The sequence below is a fragment of the Aquila chrysaetos genome, chromosome 1 (assembly GCF_900496995.4).
Source record: "Aquila chrysaetos chrysaetos chromosome 1, bAquChr1.4, whole genome shotgun sequence".
NCBI lineage: Eukaryota > Metazoa > Chordata > Aves > Accipitriformes > Accipitridae > Aquila > Aquila chrysaetos.
In genome coordinates, this window is record NC_044004.1 from 197,521 (window position 1) to 219,061 (window position 21,541).

A 21,541-nucleotide genomic window follows, 5' to 3' on the forward strand; every position below is an offset into this window, starting at 1 on the left:
GAGCTGGGTCAAGCTGCCTCAGGCTTTCCTGCCTCGGAGCCAGATGGCCGCTCTGGGTCTTTGCAGAAGCCCTGGCACCAGCCAGCCTGAGCCCAGATGCCATATGGCCGCGTTTGCCTAAGTCAGGGTTTCTTCACCCGGTGCTGTGTCAGGAAACGCAGCTCAGCTCCTTCCCAAACCGAGCTGGCAACGCACGGTGCCCCCGCCGCAGGGGGGGGGGTACGGGCTTGGCACAGCCCCCACTTACCGGCAACCCAGCTCCCTGCTCACCGATGGGACCAGTTTTCTGGCGGTGCTGCTTGGCGGCGGGCGGCACAGCCCGAGGGTCTCGCCGGGGCTGCAGGCAGCTGCCGCTGCTGCCCTGCTGGCTCAGCACCCGACCTAGCTGAGTCAAGGCTGGCATGGGTACGGAGCGGCTGGGGAGGGGACGGTGGGGTGCTGCGCAGCGGCACGAGGTCCCCGAGGGCAGTTTCCCACACTCCCCGTCCACTTACACAAGGTCGAGCGTTGACCCCGAGCCATCAAATTTGAGTGCCAGCGTTACCCCGGGGACAGACGGGCTCGTGCCACAGCACCGGGTCCCTTTAGATACAGGCACCTGCGGCAGAGGCTGGATCTGGATCCTGCCCCAAATCAGCCAAAGATCAGCTCAGCCCCTGCCTGAAGGTCACGCTGCAGGGCCAGGCTCGGGGCAGCCACACTGCTGGGATGATTTGCTCCTGGTTGCTTCTTGTGTAGAATCCCCCTGGATTTCCTCCCGAAAACCCAAGCGGATGGTGCCCCCGGCTCAGCGCAAACCCCTTGGGCTTGGCCAGGCGGCCCCAGCAGCCTCTACATCACCCCGTGTCTTGGCACAGCTCGAACCCCCTTCGGGAGGGCTGGCAGAGTCCTCTCCTCGCTTTGGGCATGCTGCGGTGAAAACCCACAAATTAACAGAGAGAATAAAGTCCCTGGGTGATGGGTTGCCCCAGGGAGGACTTGGGCAGGTGGCACAGCATCGCTGTCTGCAGGTTTTCCCCACTGCGGGCTCAGCAGCCCCCGGGCGGGGGGATCCCAGCAGGGCCCTAAACCTGGAGACCCTCTGGGCATGCTGGGTGGGTGGGTGGGTGCCCCCGGGGCTGGGGTATCGCCCTGCTCTGGCTCTGACACAGCACAGGGCCGAGGGTGCTCCGAGGGGCTCTGGGGTGCCAGGAGAATGATGCTGCTTGGGCTGCAGCGGGGCAAAGAAAATGCAGCCTCCCAATGTCCCTTATAGCCCGGGGCACTGGGATGCTGCAAAAACCTCCTGTGGGGACCACCACGGCCCCTGCCCCAAAACAGCCCCGAATCAGTACAAGGCCAGAAATAGCTGACGATGTCAGCCACTTCCCAAAAGCGGCGGGAAGGACAAACCCCTGAACGGGGAAGTGATGCGGTTTTGGGCTCTTCACCCCCCGCACCAGATAAATAGCAGTCCCTGAGCGGCGAGGGGCAAGCACCGTCCCCGATGCCACGGCGTGGGAGCCCACACCGCCGGCGGCACAGGCACTCCCAGGGTAACGCCGCTGCTCGCCGGGCAGGTGCCGGGACGGGGACAGCCGGGGCAGAGACTGGCCCTGGGGTTCACCCCGTGGGGCTGGGACGAGGCACCCCGTGTCTGGCAGGGTGGCACGGCACCTCGCCGCGGGGTGGCTGGCTGCGGCGGCGAAGGCAGCCGGCGGTGAGAGCATCTCCGCGGGGTTGAGCCTTGTCTGTCTTCTGCTGGGGCCGGGGAAGTTGCCCAGATACCTTCAGGTCTCGGGTCCAGGCTTGGAGCTGGATTTGGAGCCAGGGACCCGCACCCGACCCGCACCCCTCGGCGAGGGCTTGGTGCAAGTCCCCGAGCGGCGGAGATTGGCAAAGCCGCGACGGCGGGCGGTGGCGAGAGGGTGGTGCGGGACTGAGCAGCCTCCCACCCCGTGCAGAGGGTGCCGTGCTGTCCCAGGCTTTGGGACTGGGGCAGGATCAGTGCCGGGCGGCTGCGGAGCAGGCAGCGATGGAGCAGGGCTGGGGTACGGAGCTGCCCCCCCGCTTCCCTCCCTGGTGCCCTCGCTGCCCTCGCTGGGTCTCGCAGGCAGAGGGACGGGACAGGCAGCGGGGAGGTGGGCTCCCCCAGCCCCCAGGAGTGGTGTGTTGGGTGGGAGCACCGTGGGGACACCGTGGGCGCGGGGATTTCGCATCCACCCCTCATCCCGGGGGAACGCTGCCCGACCGCTCCGTGGTCCCCATCTCCGTTGCTCTCTCTGCATTGGGACATGGTGGAGGCTGATGGGACCACAACTAGAAGTTTCCCCTCTTTGTGCTCAGCCCCGGTTGCCGCATTTCTACGCCAACAGGTGATTTTTACTAAAGCTTGAAGAAGTTAGAGATCTCCCTTGCACTTGCTGGCATGCACGGGAGCCCTGGTGGGGATTTTGCTGGCTGTCTCATGGGCTGGTGGCAGCTCAGGCTGAGAGTGACTGTGGGTGCAGAGGAGACGGTTACAGGGTTCTTCACTGGTTAATCGCCTCTTTCTCCCTATTTTCCAGTGCATGACATCTAAATATTCTTGCCTAGTTGGTATTAGGTGATAATGCAAAACATGTTCTGCTCTGGCGTGTGCAATGTCTCTGGCCGAGACCGCCACTGCGTTGTGCACGTGCACACGCACACAGAGGCTATTACAAACTTTTTTGTTGAGAAATCTTTACAAATGTTTTAATTTTGTTGAGCTAACGAGCAGCAGGGCCCCACCACGGGCTGCCGGGTTCTCCAGCCGCAGCGCGGCGCGGGTGGGCGGATGGGAGCTGGGGGTCCCCATCCTGCACCAAAGGTCCTCTCGAGGCCGCGCCGCCCAGAAACCGAAACTGGGAGAAGCACGGCAGAAGAAATGAAACTTGGCGTCAGCGCAAGCGGGGAGCTGGGGAGTGGACCCCGGCGTTGAACCGGCGCTTCCTTCCTCCTTTGCCCCGAGCCCGGCGGCCACCGCCGATCCCACGGCTATTTCTGGCCCCCGCATCGTCCCCGGCTCCCCCCGGCCCTTGGGCAACCCTCCAGCCCCGTGGTGCCGGGGGGGCCGGGGCGATGGTACCGGTGCACGGTCACGCAGGGTCCATTTCGTTTGGTCTTGGTGCTTCAGTTTGGCCAGGAAAAATCCCAGGCAAAGCTAAAGCTCTCACGAGTGCTTTGGATTCTAAAATGCCTCCCTAAACCAAATTAGCAGCAAGCAAATTCAAAGCATATGTTGGAAGAAAAGGTGTTAGCAAAGCAGCAAATCATTGAAGGAGGAAAAGGTTGGCTCAGGGAGTAAAGCGCTGCCTCGTTCAATATGGAAAGATTGCGAAGTTGTTTGATAAAGATCTAAATTGAAATCAATCAATTAATTTATTTCCATGACAATGAAAAAAAATTCAGAAAAAAAAATTCTGGTTTATCACAGAATAATTTCTTTAAATTTAAAAATAATTTCATCAGTTTGCTTAGGTCTAGAGCTTCAAAAAGCCATTAAACCTACTGAAAATTGATAAATCCTTAGTTAAAACCATCCCACCCTGAATGTACAACACCAAAAAGCAGAGGCAGAGCCCGGGGAGGGCAGCGGCTGCGCCAGGCTTGGAGCCGCGGCCGCGCTCCTCCTCACCGCAGATGGTCTTATTGAAATCAAAACTTCAGAGTCTAAAAATCCGTGCCCTTCGGTCCCACTTCCAGGACCTGACCCTCAGCCCTCTGCAGCCCGCGGTTCGGTTGCGAGCTGGGGAATCCCCAAACCCGCCGGCAGCTCCCGTGGGGCACCGGCACCTTTGTGTCTCCGGTGTTTCGGCAACCGGGATGCTGTGTGCCCAGCGGAGCTGCGATACGGGGATAGCTTTAACATGAGCCCGACTGTGTCCCTGTGTCCTCCGTCTCCATGTTTGTGCCCCCCCAGATGCTCAGACCCTGCAGAGCTTGCCTGGTGTCTGTGAGCAGGTTGGGGGGATTTCTGCCTTTCCAGGGATTTCCCTGAAAGTGCTTCTTTAGAAGTATCTCACCTCTTAGTTTCAGGTATCTGCTTGCTTTCCTTTGCCCTCATTTTTATTTTCAACCCAGACTCCCATAACTGGCATTCGCACGACCCCATCCCATGCCGTACACACATTTTCCATGTCAGTATTAGTCTTCATTTGCTCCCTGTGCCGCACGGATGCACCGAGCACATGAGTAAGCTCCGTAAATCCTGTCACCTCACTGCAAAACCCGGACTAGCTCCTTAAACTCCCATGAGAGTTCAGCGGGGCTCCCCCTCACCCCGCACCATCCCTCTGCCCACCCTGACCGTGCCACTGCTGCTGGCAGCACCGTGCATCCAGAGCGATGTCGGTGTTGCTGCAAGCAGGATTTATCCCGCGTGGGTCAATAACGTGTTTTGCTGGTGGGTAACTGACGCGAAGGAGCTGGGATTGAGGTTTTGCCATTCAGTGCAGAAGGAATTGCCTTTGGCCGGCGCCGGGGCGGGCTCTGCCAGCCCAGCGTGAGAGCACATGGTGGGAAAATCTGGGCTGTGCTGATGTATGACGCGTTTCAAGGGTTTTGGCCCCCTCTTCTTGTTGTCAGGGTCCCCTCTGCCGAACGCGGACCCCGAAGACCGGCCACCTCCCACCCTCTCGGCGTGAACCTGCCCTGCCTCTGCCCCCAGGGACCCCCAGCAGTGCCCGGGGTGCTGCCATGCCCCTGCCCTGGTGGCTCGTCCTCCTGGCCAGCCTCGTCCCACCAGGTAAGGTACCACGGAAAGACTTTCTGCCTTCTGCCCCGCCGGCACGGTCCGGTCCCCTGCAGGGGCTGGTTGCCTGGATTTGCACCAGGATGGGTGGGAGTGGGAGCGCTGATACCCTGGTCCTGCCAGGAGCTGTGCATGATGCCCAAGGGATGGGCAGGACAGGCTCTGGGGACCCTGAGGCTGGTCCTGGCTCTCCTGCAGGCCGCGGCACAGCAGATGCTCTGGGGAGATTTGCCGGCATGTGCCGCATCGCACCGTCCTCCCACATGGCAGCTCTGCCCGTGCTCCCGACGGGCAGGCGCGTGGTGCGCGTGGGCAGGGATGCGGCTGGGCTCCGGGATGGGGTGGCAGGGGCACAGCCAGGGCATGACAGAACGGACAAGGAGCCAGAGAGGGGAGTGAGGAAACAAGCTTTTGGAGGGCCAGGAGGGCAAATTTTCCTTTTTTACTAGTTTTTTTAGGCCTCTGCTTTTCAAATCCGGCTGCTGCCTTGCACTGTCTGAAAGCAGCACCCACAGATCCAGCTTTTCCCTGTCATCTCCCCCTTCTCCGCCTTGAAATTTTCTCCTGGGGGGTCTTGTGTTACCCACCACCACCATCCTCCTCTCCCACCTCTCTGCCCCGAACCCCTCCCTGCCCGCCACGACCTCCTGCCTGTTCAGGCAGCTCAGGAGATGTGACGCAGCCCCGGTGGGTCCCAGGAGGGGAGCAGGGGTCTGGGGACCATACGGCTGGGACAGCTCGCAGCAGCCCCCCGCACGGCTGGCACCCTGACCCCCCCCCTTCCCTCTGCCCCCCCACCCCGACACAGCCCTCGGCTCGTGGGGGGTCACCTACCCCGAATCCCTGCGGGGCGTCCGGGGGTCCTGCGTGGTGGTTCCCTGCACCCTGAGCTACCCCACCGACGTGACGGCCAGCGACGGCATCGTGGCCATCTGGTACAAGGATTACGACAACCAGAAGACGGTGGTGTACCACTCGGCAGCCCAGGAGGTGGATGCTCGCTTTAAGGGCCGTGCCCAGCTCCTGGGGGACCCCGCCGCTCGCAACTGCACCCTGCTGCTGCAGGGGGTGACGCCGGAGGACGGCGGGCCCTACAGGTTCCGCTTCGAGATCATCAACGGCGACCGGTGGTCGGCGGCGCGGGATGTGATGCTGAGCATTTCGGGTGGGTACAGGGGGCGAGACCCCCGCCCCCGGCCCCCTGCCCGCCTGCCCCACGCGGACATCCCACCCTCTGCTCTCCATCCCCAGAGCTCGAGCACACCGAGCACTGCCGCCAGCGAAGAGCAAACCGAGGGGCAAATGTCCACCTTGGAGTGTTCCACACCCTACGTCTGCCCGCTGGGCGACGTCGCCCTGCGCTGGGAGGGCTACGACCCCCAGGTCTCGACAGTCTCCAGTCGGGTCCAGCTGGACACCAGCGGGGTCGGCCACAACCTGACCCTCACCACCTCCTTCTCCTGGAAGGACCACTCCAAAAAGCTGCTCTGCGAAGTTTCTTACGGCTCGAGGAAGGCGACCGGGGAGGTCGTCCTCCGGGTGAGACGTACGTGGGGCAGCTCTGCACGGGGGCTGGCTGAGTGGGGTGGGGAGACGGGGGCATCTCTGCCACGGTCAGACCACCCAGGTCCCCCTCGTGCCATCCATCGTGCCTCCTCCCTTCCCTCCTTCCCAGGGCTCCTTGCAAAAGGCCAGAGCAGAGTGTCCTCCTGCTTGTCTCCCCCTCTCCTGTTCCCCCACTGCTCTCCGTGGCCAGAGCCAGCGTTGGTCCCATTAACACTGCTGAAGTGCCAGCTCCAGCTCCCTGGCACGTCGTGGCACCCACCGCTGCGCCCACCCCTCTCCGCTGCTGGTGTGGGAGCTTTGCCCCCCTTCCCAGCTCCCCTTTTCCCCGTACCAGACCCTCACATATAAACAGCAGGACGGGCTACGACAGCATCCCGCGGGTCCTGCCCAGCCTCACCGCTGCCTGCCGTGTCTGTCTGTCCTCCCTGCAGACGCCCCTAAGGACACCCACGTGTCGGTCAGCCCCTCCACGCAGAACATCCGCGTGGGTGACACTGTCTCCCTCACCTGCGAGCTGAGCAGCAGCTACCCCCCCATTTCGGCGTACCGCTGGTACAAGGATGGGGTGGCCGTGGGCAGCGAGCGGATGCTGACCCTCCGGGGGGTTCGCCGTGAGGACTACGGGCAGTACCGCTGCGAAGCCAAGAATGCCGTCGGGGCTGGCGTGGCGCCTGCCGTGACGCTCTACATCTTCTGTAAGTGCCAGGGGAGCTTGCCCGAGGCTGGGGCATTGCTGGAGGAGGAGTGGGGCCATGGGGGTGGGAGGGAGTTTACCCAGTCCAGACTGGGGTGGGCAGGGGCTGGCACCGAGATGGCCGGTACCGGCTGGAGGTCCAGGAGCTGGGAAGTCCGTGGTGGAGGACTGTGATGCCTCCATCGCTCCATGCCTGCATCCTTCATCCTTCATGGCGCAGGGCTGTGGCGAACCCTAAAGACAGGGCAGGGAGGGATTTCCAGCCAAGTCCGGGGAGCGGAGCCGGCTGCAAGGCTTCGCTGCCGCTGCGGGGAAAGGTTGTCAGAGCTCTCGGGGATTCGGAGCCAGGGTGGTTTGTAGGGAGGGGAAGCCAAGGTCCTCCATCGGATCCTGCAGTAGAGACAAGCCCAAGACCGCCGCGTCACCCAGGAGCCTGCCCGTGTCAGAGTCCCACGGGGAGCATCACCCCCCCAGCCTGGAGCAGGTGGGGCCGGTCGGCTCCCCCCAGAGCCCCCCGTGCAGACCACGAGAGGCGAAGGACGCTGCTGCACCCGCCATGAGTTTTGCCTCTGGGGTTTTGCATTAAAGCCTGAACTTGAACCCAAGCTGGGAAAGTGCCGGTGGCAGGGAGCAAACCCAAACGCCTCCCGCCTCCACCGCCATCCCTGGGGGGGTAGAGGGGCTCCTGCCTCTCCCTGGACTCTGTTCTGTGCCGCAGGGGTCGGGGGGCTCGGCGAGGAGGGGGGCTGCTCTCCCGCCGCCGAGGCCATCCTGAACGCGCTTCCATCCCCATCAGCTGCAGAGATCTCGGTGAGCCCCGCGGCCGAGGTGCGGGAGGGGACGGCCACCACCTTGTCCTGCGACGTCCCCGGCAGGGAGGGCCAGGACCTCAACTACACCTGGTACAAGAACAGCGCCTGGCTCAAGGAGGGCACGGCGCACACCCTGCTCTTCCACCACGTGGCCGCCAGCGACGCCGGCTATTACTCCTGCAAGGTGACCAACGACCGAGGCAGCGACACATCCCAGGCCGTCACCCCTGACCGTGACGTGTGAGGACCCACGGCTCCTGCCAGGGGACGGGATGAGGGGGGTCCCCACCAGACACGGGTCCCTTTGTGCCAGGGGCTGCGCAGACCCCCTCGAGTCAAAGCAAAGTCTCTGCCCCAAATGCCTTGGGTCCAGTTGACAGGGGGGTTTCAGCCCTCCTAGGTAGAAGTTGTTATAAATGCAACAATTTCTGGTCATGAGCTGCATTTGAAGGTACCATTAAGTGGTATTTGCTGCAGCAGGGATCCGTCCGTTCATTGCAGCATCTCCCGCTTCTCCACTAATCTGTTACACACCATAAACTGCTGGGAGGTTACTAACAGAGGAGCCAGCTACGATAATAACAGCTCAGGAGCTTTTGCAAGTCAGGGGAAAAATAAAATAGCCCTGGGTTTGGCTTTGACATTTCTGTGAGTAAATATAACCCGCTGACGTAAGGGGGAAAGCAGCTCGGAGGAGCAGCTGTGCGGATCGGGGCTGGATGTGCCCCACGTGCAGCCGTTCAGGTAGCGGCCGCACTGCGGGGACCTCCCGAGCTGCAGCATCCTCTCCCCTCCCGCAGACCCCCCCCGGACCCCCACCATCACGCTCTTCCAGGAGACGCAGGGCGGCAGGCTGGCCATCGTCCGCTGCGCCGTGGACAGCCACCCGCCGGCCGCCGTGGCCCTTTACCGCGACGGCACCTTGCTGGCGGCCAGCGGGTCGCAGGCGGCCCCGCGCCAGCGGTTCGGCGTCACCGCATCCCGCAACGCCCTGCGGCTGGAGATCCGTGGCGTGGGGCCCCAGGACAGCGGGGAGTACCGCTGCACGGCCAGCAACGCCTACGGCAACGCCAGCACCGCCAAGCTCTTTGACGCCCGCGGTGAGTCCCCGCTGCTCCCGGTGCGGGGGGGCTGCCAAGCTCCTGGCTCCGGGTCTTGGGTGCCAACAAACTCCCGGGACTGGTTCTGGGGGGCTGATGCTGCAAAATCCGTTGCGAAGTTTGTCCAAACTGTTTCTTCCCTGTGCCTGCGAGCCCCCAGCGGTGCGTGGCATCTGGGCGCACAGCGGGGACCAGCTCCTCCTGCCCCATCCCCTAACCCTCCGCACCCTGAGGGGTCCCCCGGCCTTGATGGTTTGGGGTGACAGAGGCAGCAGCCACAGGAAAGGAGGAGAGGAAAGCCCCCCAAAACCATGTCCAAGAGGAGCCTCCCTTAGGATGTCCAAAGAAACCAAAACAGACCTTAGGGTCCAATACCGGAGAAAATAAACCGGAGCTGGGATGCCACAGTGGTTAGCTGGGGGTCCGTTTCACGTTGGCCAAGATGCGTCCAGCCCATCCTATCACCCACCAGTGGGCAGAGGGGACCGAACCTGTCCTGGGACCCGTTCACGTGGCTGAACGCGGGTGCTCCGAGAGAGCAGGTGAAGGCTCAGGAAAGGCTCCGTTTGTCTCTGCTGGTGGAAGAGATCCAGGGTGAACGGCTCAGGTGGAGACATCCCTGCTGATGTCCAGTGTCCCCAGGGATCATCACCCACCAGAGACGCAGCCACCGATGCCACGGGTCCTTGCGAGGGAGGGGGCTGTTTGGGTCCTGCCTTAGAGGGAAACCGAGTGCGGGGCTTTGGCCGGACAGGGCCAGGGGAAGGGTGAAGGTTTGCGGCAGAGGTTTGTTTCCCTTCCCTCCTTGACATCCCTCTCCCATCCCTCCTCCAGCTACAGAGGTCCTGATCCAGCCCTCGGCGGAGGTGCGGGAAGGGGCAGCCGTCACCCTGACCTGCCTGGGGGCTCGGGGCATGGCGGAGGAGACCCTCTACACCTGGTATAGGAACAGCAAGCGGCTGCGGGAGAGCTCGACCCCGACGCTGCGCTTCCCCTCCGTCCGCGGCGAGGATGCGGGCGCTTTCCAGTGCAGGATCCGCAGCAGCAACGGCAGCGACACGTCGGCGGCTGTCCCGCTCCGTGTGCTCTGTGAGTGCTGCCGGGGGGTCTCCCGCAGCTAATGCCTGGGAAAGCAAGGGGGGTCCTGGGTCCGGGCTGGGTGGTCTTGCTGGGAAGCCCCTCTGCTGTTCCCACCCCGAGGTTTCCCTCATCACCGCCGAGCATGGCCAAGGAGCTTGTGAGCAGAAATGGGGGAAAGGCAGAAACTTCCCTTTTGCAGGTAAATCTGTGAATTTGGGGGAGGAGAAATTTGGAGAATCCCAAAATTTCCAAAGAGTTTTAAAATGTCCAGTGAAATTAAATTCAATTTCTCAGAACAAGAAACGTTCCCTGTGAAAAATGTATTCCGGTTGGATTTTGCCTTCCAAATACTTTCTGTGCTGTAAAATAAAAATCTTCCCTGATACCAAACCAGAAAAAATACAATTAGGAAGTTTCAGTCCTGACAAAATGGCATTTTTCTGTAGCTGTGGTAGGAAATGTGGATCACAACTGGCCCCCAGATGCCTGAAACACTGGGGTCTCTGCAGATCTGCCCCAGGGTGTGGGATAGGGCTGGGCACCTCACTCGGACCCTGAGCTCAAGCCAGGTGACAACAGAGGTGCCACCAGAGGTGCCTGGGGCATGCGGGTCCCTTGCAGAGAGCTGGTAGATGTGGGACCCTGGGGTCTAGCAGCTGGAGGGTCATGGGATGCCCAAGAACTGCTCAGGTGGCACTGGAATGCAGCAATCCCTCGGGTTCTTGGGGTTCTCCCAACCTCAGGAATCCATAATATTCTCACCAGAGGTGTTTTAACCCTCCAGTCCCACCAAGGCAACCGGTGATGAGCTCCTTCGTGGAGACCCAGGGCGGGCGCCTGGGCATCGTCCAGTGCACCGTTGAGAGTGACCCAGAGGCCAACCTGACCCTATGGAGAGGAGAAGAAGCGATAGCCTGCACGTGGGGCTGCCCCACAACCCCCAACCCCAGGGTCCACGCCACCTTGTCCTACAACAGGCTGAAGGTGGAGATCCGGGAGGTGGTGATGGAGGACGAGGGGACCTACGTGTGCTGGGCTGGGAACCCGCAGGGCAACGCCAGCGCGGCTGTGGACTTCAGGGCTGAGAGTGAGTGTGATGAGGGGCGATGGGCAGGATAGAGCCGGGTGCCACACGTCCCCGCAGCCTCTGGGAAAATGCTGGGAGAGGGGAGGGTGGGAAGGGAATGCCAGGGAAGGAGACAAGCTCAGGAGATCAAGGGTGATGGTGGCAGAAGGACAGAACGAGCAGAAATAGGCCACATGCCCATGAAGTCCAGGGTATCAAACAGCATCTGTCTTGAAAGAGCTGCCGTGCACAAGTCATCTGGTGCTAGGGTGGAGCGTGAGCGGGGTTAAAGTGGGGGCTGCTACAGGAGAGGGCTGTGCCAGCCCCTCCAGCCTCTCCTGGTGGGTTTGGAGGGCTCCCCTATGGCCACGGCGAGGGCTCCAGCTCCTGGCAGGGATTCACTGCTGACCTCTGACTATGTGCGACCAGGGATGCTGAGCAAAACGCTGCTGAGGGAGTTCCCACGAACCCCCTCCTGCCAGTACATCATCCCTGGGCTGGTAAGGCAGGGTGCCGCTCCAGCTCAGAGCTGTCCCCATCACAGCGTTGCAGGATTAGCCGGCATTTGCCTTCTCCTGGAATAGCCGCAAAGTCACTTGCTAGCTGGCCGGCCTCGGAGGGGGTTGTTCACCCTAACGCTGCCGAGGTGGTGCTTGCTGTCCTGGCTGAGTTCATGCTGGAGCCTATTTGCCTCCTGCCTCTGCCCCTGCCCGTAGCTGCCAGCATCGCCGTGGCTCCGTCCTCCCACGTGCTGGAAGGCCACCCCGCCAACCTGACCTGCCGGCTGAGCAGCGACTCCCCGGCTCTGCCCAACTTCACCTGGTACCGAAACGGGCAGTGGCTCGCCGAGGGCTCGGCCGCCTCCCTGGTGTTTCGGCAAGTGGCCAGCACGGACACGGGTCTCTACCGCTGCAGAGCCACCGCCGACGGCAGCAGCCGGAGCTCCCCCGCCGTCTCCCTGGACGTGCTGTGTACGTACGGGCTGCTGGGGGACGCTCCGTTTATTGGTATATCGGATTTGTAGCTTATGTCTATGCAAGAGTGCCCAGCTCTGATCACACACGTGTGGCTGTGCCTGGGGCCTGGGCAGAGCTGATGTGGGTGCATGTGTGGACCTTGGAGTACATACGTACATGCTTGGGCTTCCTCCCGTCGGCGTCCGTCCCTCCGTGCCACCGTCTGCAGCGTCTTTGCTTTCCTATTGAGCAAGCATGCATTTAATGTGTAATGTAAATGTACTAAATGTAAAGCTCGTATACATTTGAGGGCCACTGCGTGGTATAGCACACCCCAAAAAGGGTGGCTGCTGTGGGTGGGGATGGTGTGGTCACCCTGGGGATGGTGTGGTCCCCATGGGTCCGGCAGAGACCTTCCCTTCCCTTCCCTTCCCTTCCCTTCCCTTCCCTTCCCTTCCCTTCCCTTCCCTTCCCTTCCCTTCCCTTCCCTTCCCTTCCCTTCCCTTCCCTTCCCTTCCCTTCCCTTCCCTTCCCTTCCCTTCCCTTCCCTTCCCTTCCCTTCCCTTCCCTTCCCTTCCCTTCCCTTCCTTTCCCTTCCCTTCCCTTCCCCGATGCAGCTTTTCCCTCTCTCTCTGGGAGGCCCCGGGAAGCTGCCGCTTTCCAGGAGATCTCATGTCGGGGAGCGATAGCTGCTCAACCGCCGTTCTCTGCCCCGCACAGACCCCCCACGGGACCCCCACCTGACGGCATTCCTGGAGACGGAGAGAGGCCGCCTGGCCATCTTCCAGTGCTCGGTGGCGAGCAACCCTCCCGCCCGGCTAGCCCTTCACCGGGGCGAGGAGCTGGTGGCCACCAGCGACGCGGGGAGCAGCCCCAGCCCGCGGGTCAGCACCTCGGCAGCCCCCAACTCCCTCAGGGTGGAGGTCCGGGAGGTGACGCCGGCGGACGAAGGCGGCTACCGCTGCACCGCCACCAACGCGCACGGCACCGCGGCCCGCCGCCTGTATTTCCGCGTGCAGAGTGAGTGCCGCGCGCCGGCCGGCTGACGCCGCGCGGCGTCGTGCTTAGACCGGCACCAGCGGGTGGGATGGTCCCTGCTGGGCGGGGGGGGTGGTCCTTGTGCAGGGGCTTGGGTGTGATGAGCTGGGACCCGGTGGTCTGCACCGGGGGGGTTTCTGGCTGTGGGTGGGCATCGGTGCTTAACCAGCACCCAGACCCTCTCGCCTCCGCACCCATACCCAGTTACCCGGTGGGTCAGCAGGAATCCTGGGCTGAATTCATTTCTTGGGTTGGGATCTGGTCCTTAGACTGATCGATCCAAATGTGTCTCTGTGGAGGTGTCCACAGGGGAGCCGGTGTCTGCGCTCCCACCCACTGCCGCTGGATCCCATCCAGGCTCCGGCTGCTGCTCCGGAGGCTCTGGCTCACCCCCCCGCCCCGCACCAAGCACCTGTATTCAAACACCTCAGCCCTGGGCACCACAACTGATGGAGTCCAGGGGGCTCAGCTAATGGGGACAGGGAGCAATGTGTTTTCTTAAAAATAAATATGTCCAGTGCCAGCCCAGGGCTGCAAGGGTCCGCGGCCTCCCCGGTCAGAACAAGAGCACCAAAACTTGCAGCGCTATGACACATGCTATGGAAGTGATGAGGGTTTTGTTTCGGTCCTGTGCCGTGTTGGGGCTGCTCAGGGACCGGCGGTGCCAAGCTCCGCTGCGATGCTCTCTGAGCTGGCGTCGTCATCTCTCCGTGCTCCAGCTGCCCGAGTCCTCGTCTTGCCGTCTGCGGAGGTGCGGGAAGGAGATGACGTCTCCCTGACGTGCCAAGTGGCAGGAGAGCCGCAGGACGACATGGTCTACGCCTGGTACAAGAACAGCAAATGGCTCCAGGAGAGCCCCGAAAACCTCCTCACACTGCCCCGCATTGCCAGTGCCGCCGCCGGCTCCTACCACTGCCGAGCCCGCAGCCCCTCGGGGACCAGCATCTCCCCGGCTGTCGCCCTGCACGTCTCCTGTGAGTGGGACCCTCCTGGGAATCAAGGCAGGGGGGGAGCAGGGTGCTGGGGAAGGGATGGTGCTGGGGATGGGATGGTGCTGGGGATGGGATGGTGCTGGGGATGGGATGGTGCTGGGGATGGTGCCAGGGGTGGGATGGTGCCGGGGATGGTGCCAGGGGTGGGATGCTGAGCAAGGCCACTTGGCCACGCAGGGCTATGGCTGGCACAGGGCAGGCACCTTGCATGGCCCTCACTGCTGGCACTGTCCCCAAACGCTGCGTGTCCCCTTGTAAGCAGAACTTTCCGATAAGAAGCGGTTTGGCCACCCCATGTCTCACCTGCCTGGCGTGTGGCATAGAAAGGGTAAAAAGCAATAAGAAATATTTGGGTTCTGTTGAAACAACATGTTTCAATCGACCTGAAATTACCCAAATTTTTCAAGACTTCAATTTGGAAGAAATCTCTTTCCAGAATGGAGGGAAAAATCATGGAGAGGAAAAGTCTGGCTTAAGCTTTCCTGCAAGCGTGGGCTGCTGCTGCCGCCCCGGCGCTGGCTGAGAGGTGCCAGGAGCCACTGCAAACACCTCGGGGTGTCCGAGGAGCCTGGGGACGGCGATGCCACCCAGGACCGGGGCGGGGGGACGGGACCCCTCCCGGGCTGGAGCTGGAGCCAGGCATCCCGACCTCAGGGGGCTCTGGGTGCAGACCGAGGGTTTGCTCGCCCTCCGTGTAACGTCTGTCCTGGGCAGATCCTCCACGGGAGCCGGTGCTGACGTCCTTCCTGGAGACCCCCGAGGGGCAGCGGGGTGTCCTGCAGTGCACGGTGGACAGCAGCCCGCAGGCAGAGCTGGCTCTCTTCAAGGACCAGGCGCTGGTGGCCTCCACGGCGCTGCCGCAGCCCGCCGCCCTGCCACGGCTCAGCGTCGCCTCGGCCTTCAACACGCTGCGGGTCGGCATCCGCCCCGTGCTGCTGGAGGACGAGGGGGAGTACGTGTGCTCCGCCAGCAACGCCTACGGCAACGCCAGCACCGCGGCGAACTTCACGGCAGGCAGTGAGTGCGGGGCTGGGGTTGCCTCTGGGGACGGGCAGGATGCGGGCAAGGGACGGGGGTGGGATGGAGCCACCGAAACTGGCTGCGCTGAAACTGGGGAGCGATGGAGACGGTGGGTTATGGCGAAGAGGTGAAGGCAGGCGCTCCTGGAGGACGCTTGTGGGGAAGGGAGGGCAGAGAGGAGCTGGAATAGGACAGACAGCACAGAAACAGAGGAAACGGAGGAAGATGCGTGTTTATGGGGACGGAGGGCTACGCCAGAGGTGTTCCCGGAGAGCTGCATGTATATCCCCGCACACAGTGAAGGCACTGCAGCTCCTCTGGGAGGTGATGCAAAGGGCTGGCTCTGCCGCATCCATCCATGACGCCGTCCCGGCCGTGCTCGCAGAGCCAGCGTCACCCCAGGCTGTCCTATGGCCGCCGCAGGGGTGGGGAGGGTTGGGAAGCAGGGAGGGAGCTGCAGCGTCTTCGTCGCCTCTTGTCTGGAATGACGGGAAAAGAGCCCCAGACAAAAATCCCAGGTGGGACCAGCTCTCCCACCAAGCAGCCCACCGCCCTCCGGCCCAGCCGCCCCTCCATCGGCCCCCAGCCCACCCCGAGCATCACCTCCCTCCCCTCCCACCGCAGCTGCCAGGGTCTGGATCTCCCCCTCCCCGGACATCCAAGAAGGCAACGCCGTCAACCTGACCTGTGCGGTCGAAAGCGCCCGCGGGGAAGCGCTGAGCTACACCTGGTACAAGAACAAGGTTTGGTTCAGCAGCGGCTCGGCCCCGGTCCTCGCCTTCCCCAGCGTGGCTGCCACCGACGCCGCCTCCTACCACTGCGCGGTGCGGACCCCGGCACGGACCCGCAGCTCTGCCCCCGCCACCCTCAACGTCCTCTGTGAGTCCCCGTGGGCAGGGGGCTTCATACTGGGGGGGGGGGATGTCCCTGGCACCCACCCGGGACAGGGACCTGGCCGCGCTGCAGGGTGGTCCCTTGGGGTGTCACTTGTCCCTTGGCCGGTCCCCTCGGCTGGGAACCCTCCTGGGGGCATGGTCTGGAGGGGGTGGGTGGTAGCAAGGCCTGGCTTAGTTTTGGGGGGCTCAGTAAAACTTAGCCTTTGTCCCAGGTGATAACTAAGCCAAGCTTTATACCCCAGTCCTATGTTAGACCACCAGCAAGGAGACCCGGCCAACCAGCCCCATGTCATCTGCAGAAGATTTTGGTGAAGCTTCTCCAAGCGCCCCAAGTTTTTCCTTATGCTTTGTACCAAACTGAAACAGAACAATCTTTGGCTTTCGGGAAACACTGCAGGATTTATTTTTTTTTTTCCTGATTTGGAAGATGAAAACCAGACTTTGTTTAAAAAAAGACATGCAAAAAAAAAAAAAAGTGTAGTTGCAAGTCAGAATGTAAGGGTTTTTTCCTTTTTATTAGAAAAAGACGGCTTTAACCTATAAATCTGCTGTGAGGAGTGAGGGTGGAGGAGCACTCCTGGAAATGTCCTCCAGAGCGCCTGACACCCCGGCAACAAATCCATTGCTTCTCTTCCTCCTCCTGATTTTGGATGGCAAATGCTAAATGGATGCTACTAAAACTATCTTGGCACTATGGGCCCGAGCTGCACCCACAGTCGTGCTGCCTTTGCACAAGCCTCGCTGTTGGATTTGCCATGCACTGATGTGCAAAGGCTATTTTTTTATTGAGGTCGGGTTGTGAGCGGAACACCGAGCTGGGCCAGGCCAAGCGCAACGCCACGTGCTGTGACACGTGCTGTGCCACGCTCCTGCACACAGCCAGCGTGGCTGGAGCTTTAGGTTAGAAATGAGCTCAGCAAACGACCCTGCGCCATGTTTTGAGTGTCGGTTTGGTTCAAGGGGACCGTGGACGCTGAGGAAAGAGGCAGCGCTGCCTGAGCAGGTCCTGCATTGCAGGCAGCTGCCTGAACGGGTTCTGTATTGCAGGCAGCGGTGTCTGGCAGCAGAGCATCGCCCCCCCCCCCAGCTCGCAGCCCAGACCGTGAGAGCAGCCGGCCCCTCCTGAGCAGCGCAGGCTGGGGATGCTCCGACTTGCTGAGACGCTGCTTATCCTACAGTTCGCCTCACCCCCCCGCCTTTCCTTCCCGCAGACCCCCCCAGGAACCTGCAGATGAAGGCCTTCGTGGAGAGCGGCGAGGGGATGGCAGTCATCCTCCTCTGTGCCGTGGAGAGCAATCCCCTGTCCGAGATCACCCTGCTCAAGGGGGGGCAGCCGGTGGCCTCCAGCCCCCCCGCAGGAGGTCACCACCCTGGGCAGAGCGGCCACATCTCCCCGGCTCCCAACGCGCTGAGGCTGGAGCTCCCGGAGGCCTCCGAGGAGGATGAGGGCGAGTACGAGTGCCGAGCACGCAGCCCCCTCGGCAGCGCCTGCGCGTCCCTGCCCCTCCGTGTGCAGGGTGAGTCCGGCTTTGCTGCGGGCGGGGGGACAAGGGGCTGGGGACCCCCGAGCGAGCTGGTGTGGGCATCGAGGGGTATGGACCAAATAAGTGTTGCTGTTGGGCAGCAGAGCGTCGGGGTGGGATCGGGAACGGTGTGGGGCTGATGGAAGGGCAAGGGGGTGCTGCTGCCCACTCGGGTGGGCGCCCGCCCCGCGCGCGCACCCCGCCGAAGGGGGACGGTGGCTTCGGAGCCGGGAAAGGCTTTTCCCAGCCGCAGCCGAGGAGGGCAAACCTCGTGCCGGTGAGGGCCAGCGGTCTCTCTCCCCAGCCGTCAGGGTGGTGGTGAGACCCTCTGCCGAGGTACCCGAGGGGACCGACGTGACGCTGACCTGCCGGGACGTGGGTGCCCACCCGGGGACCCTCTACACCTGGTACAAGAACGGGCGGTGGCTGGCGGAGGGGCTCGACGCCTCGCTCGTCCTCCCCGCTGCCCGGCACACGGATGCGGGTACCTACGCCTGCCAGGTGGGGAAGGGGCTTCGCGGCCGCCGGGCCCCCCCCCGCCGCCCTGCGGGTGCTCTGTGAGTGAGGGGCGGCTGCATGGGGGGGGGGGGTGTCATGGGGAGTGGGGGGGGACGGACACACAGGGTCCTGCCGGCAAAGGGGACCCAGGGCAGCCCGGCGGGGATGTCGCTGTCGCCGCGGCGCCGTTGGGAGGACGGTCTATGTCGCCACCTGGTGACATCCCGCGACAGGCCGGCGACAGTCCGCGGCCCCCTGGACCGGGGGGGGGGGGGGGGGGGGGTGTCCCAAACGCTCCCGGGCCTCGCATCGCGCCCCTTCTCCCCCCCTCCACCTTCAGCCAGCAGCAAACCCGTCACCCCCCAAAACCCCACTGGTGGCTGGTCCCCTGCCACCAGAGCGGGGGGGGGGGGGCTAGGACACACACCCCACTGTCCCCGTCCTTGCAGATGCACCCCAGGAGCCATCCTTCATCTCCTTGGTGGAGCCCCGGGGGGGGGCGGCAGGCCGTCCTGCTCTGCACCGTCGACAGCTTCCCACCCTCCGGCATCGCCCTGCGCCGGGGTCCCGGCCTCGCACCCCTGGTCTCCACGTGGGGCCCGGCCGAGCCACGCTTCGCTGTCCAGGTGGCCCCCAACTCCCTGCGGGTGGAGATGGGGGGGCTGGAGCTGCGGGACACGGGGCTCTACATCTGCTCGGCCAACAACAGCTACGGCACCGCGTCCTCGTCCCTGCACCTGGACGTGGGAGGTGAGGGGGGGCCCCGAGCCATGGCGAGCACCATATCGGCGTCCCGGTGGGTCCTCCTGTGGGACTGTGGCTCTCAGGAGCCTTTCGGGGGGGGGGTTGGGTTGGTGTTGTCCTGTGAATACCCAAGTCCTGGGCTGCCCCCGACTTCCCAGCCTCCCTCCTCTTCCTCAGGCGTCACAGTCACGGTTGAGCCCTCGCCAGAAGTCCCCGAAGGCACCACAGCCACCATGACCTGCTCGGGCGTCCCTTGGGTGGGCGAAGAGGCCAACTACACCTGGTACAAGAACAGCCGGTGGCTGCGGGAGGGACCGGCCGGCTCCCTCGTCCTCACCCACGTCTCCAGCACCGACACCGGCTCCTACCGCTGCCGGGCGAGCGGGGCACGGGGCAGTGCCACCTCGGCCCCGCTCAGCCTCAGCGTGCTCTGTGAGTGGCCCCCGACCCCACGGTGACAGGCCACCGGGCAGGATGGGGCGCAGAGCCCCCGAAATGCTGGGTGCACCCAGCCCAGCATCACATGCATCCCATCCGCGCCGTCCTGCTGCGGCGAGGGGGCCTTCCTCCTCTTCTTCCTCCTCTCCCTGCCCTGCTCCTCTCCCTTCAGACCCGGGGAAGAGGACGTCGGGGCTTTGTCTAGCAGCGGCTGCCGATGCTCTGAGCCGGGGGGGGACTCTCCAGCTGGGGCAGGGGGAAGCAAAGGGCTGGGGAAGGGTGTGAAACGGCCAACATCGGGCTGGGTGGGCTGGAGCTGATCCAGCCCGGAGGAGGGATGCGTTAAGCAGCCCTTGGCGAGCGTCCAGACCAGCGTGGGAGGGGGTCCCACACCATGGCTCACCGCCAGCCCTGTCTCCCCCGCGCAGACCCCCCCCCGGGACGTCTCCGTCAGCACCTTCCTGGAGAACCACAACGGGCGAGTGGGCATCGTGCTGTGCACGGCCGACAGCCACCCGGCTTCTACCATCACCCTGTACCGCCGCGGCCAGCTCCTGGCCTCCAGCCTGGCCCCGGCCACCGAGCCGGGGGTCCACGCGTCCCCCTCCCACAACACCCTCCGGGTGGAGCTCAGGGCCGTGGGGCCGGAGGACTCGGGGGAGTACACCTGCGTGGCCGGCAACCCCATGGGCAACGCCACGGCCGGTGCCTACTTCAACGTGCACAGTGAGTGGGGCTGCCCCCCCCCCCCCGGGGTGCTGTGCCGGGGGCGGTGGGGCTCGGCGGGGAACGGGGAATTGTGCCAGAAAGATGATTTCAGAGCGGTGGGGATGACTGGCAGAAGTGGGTTGATTCGACCATGAGTCTTTCGGTGGATGGGAAAAGAGGGGGGGGGTTTATTGCAAGAATTGGGTATTTCCTTTCAAGGAGTTTTTCTCCCAAAGCAGCCCAGCTTGCTTTTTATGAAAGGGCTGAAAAAGCCCACGGACACAGAAAATTGAGTTGGATGCTGCAGAATGATCAAAAAAGTGAGGAGGAACTGGCTTGGCTTCAACAAATGGCAAAACAGGATGATGATGCTTGTTGCTGTGCCGGGTGACTCCCCCTGCGCCCTGCCAGCTCCCTGCCTGTCCCCAGGCGCTGGCAGGGGACAGGACACCATCCAGCACGGGGTGACACACAGAACCGTGCCAGCCTGCCTGACCCCTTAGTGCAGGGGACGGTGACATGGGCAGGGGCAGCAAGAGTCCCCGCGGGGTCGAACCTGGTGCTGTGCCACCCTGTGACCCCCCCCCCCACCGTGGTGTGTCCTCAACCCACCGACTGGCTGTCCCCAACGCCGGGGACATGGCACTGGTGCTGAAGGGTGTCCCTTGCCTGCAGCCGGCTGTCACAGCTTCGTCCCCAGGGTCCCCTTCACCCCTCACAGGGCACCCCAAGGTCTGGGGGGGGGTCCCACATACACTGACCCCACACCAGGGCCATACTGCAGCTACAGCCATGGGGAAAAGGGCCAGGGGAAGCCCCCCCCCCCCCCATCAGGGCTCCCTGAGCCCCCTCCGGTCTTGCCAAGCGGGCAGCCCCGATGCCAGGGGGATCTGCCCTGGCTCCCCTCTGCCCACAGCTCTCACCCTCCTCCTGGCTTTCACCGTCCTGGCCGGACTGCTCATAGCCGTGATCTGCGTGGCAGCCCTGGCCCTCCTGGCTGTGAAGCTGTGGCCCAGGTAACGTCCCTGGCTGGGACGGGAAGGGGGGGGGACAGGGACCCCAGGCTGAGCCAGCCCATGGCGGGGAGCCGGGGTGGCAGCTCCCTCTCCTCCCTTCCAGGATGAGGACGTTTTGGGGCTGGTCCGGTGCCGAGGACACTTTTGAGCTGAGGAGCAAACAGGAACAGGCGCGGGTAGGGACTTTGGTGGGGCCAGCTTTGAGGACCCCCCCCCCCACCCTGAGCTGGCAGGGGATCCCCGCGGTGGGGGGGGGGGTCCGTGGGGTGCGCTGTGCTGGTGAGCATCCCAGTGCTGCCCCAGCATGGGGCTGGGGGATGCTGGTCCGGCCTCACACACCATCCAGGATCTGGCCCAGCCAGCCTGCTACGTGCTGCCACCGCAGCCTCGGCTGGCATTGCTGGCACCGGGGAAAGGGCAGGAGGGGCAGAGCCTCGTGAGGAGCAGAATTACCCCTTGCAAGCTCATCCCAGAGGGGCTTCACAGCGCACACGGGTGCTGACCCCTCTGGGCGATGCTCTGGGTGCTCCCCTGGCCCCACGGGCTCCACCGTGGGCAGGGTTTCCCCAACCAGCCCCAACCTTTTCCAGATGGATGGAGCTTCCTAAGCCGGTGGCTCTTTGGCCCAGGAGCAACTGTAG

The 21,541-nt window shown here is 63.4% G+C and overlaps 1 protein-coding gene across 1 annotated transcript; it reads left to right on the forward strand.

Annotated features, from left to right (window-relative positions):
* The first annotated feature begins 1,441 nt into the window (after positions 1–1,441).
* On the forward strand, positions 1,442–21,541 carry SIGLEC1 (sialic acid binding Ig like lectin 1). The gene is given in 25 exon segments (XM_041122993.1): positions 1,442–1,528; positions 4,582–4,747; positions 5,562–5,922; positions 6,007–6,299; positions 6,751–7,014; positions 7,810–8,042; positions 8,044–8,065; positions 8,626–8,925; positions 9,760–10,014; positions 10,790–11,092; positions 11,788–12,042; positions 12,748–13,060; positions 13,735–14,039; positions 14,772–15,074; positions 15,702–15,956; positions 17,185–17,490; positions 17,801–18,027; positions 18,029–18,053; positions 18,444–18,481; positions 18,483–18,744; positions 18,916–19,173; positions 19,609–19,902; positions 20,801–20,900; positions 21,004–21,076; positions 21,530–21,541. Coding segments are annotated over 25 exon segments (5,265 nt in total). The 5' UTR covers positions 1,442–1,486.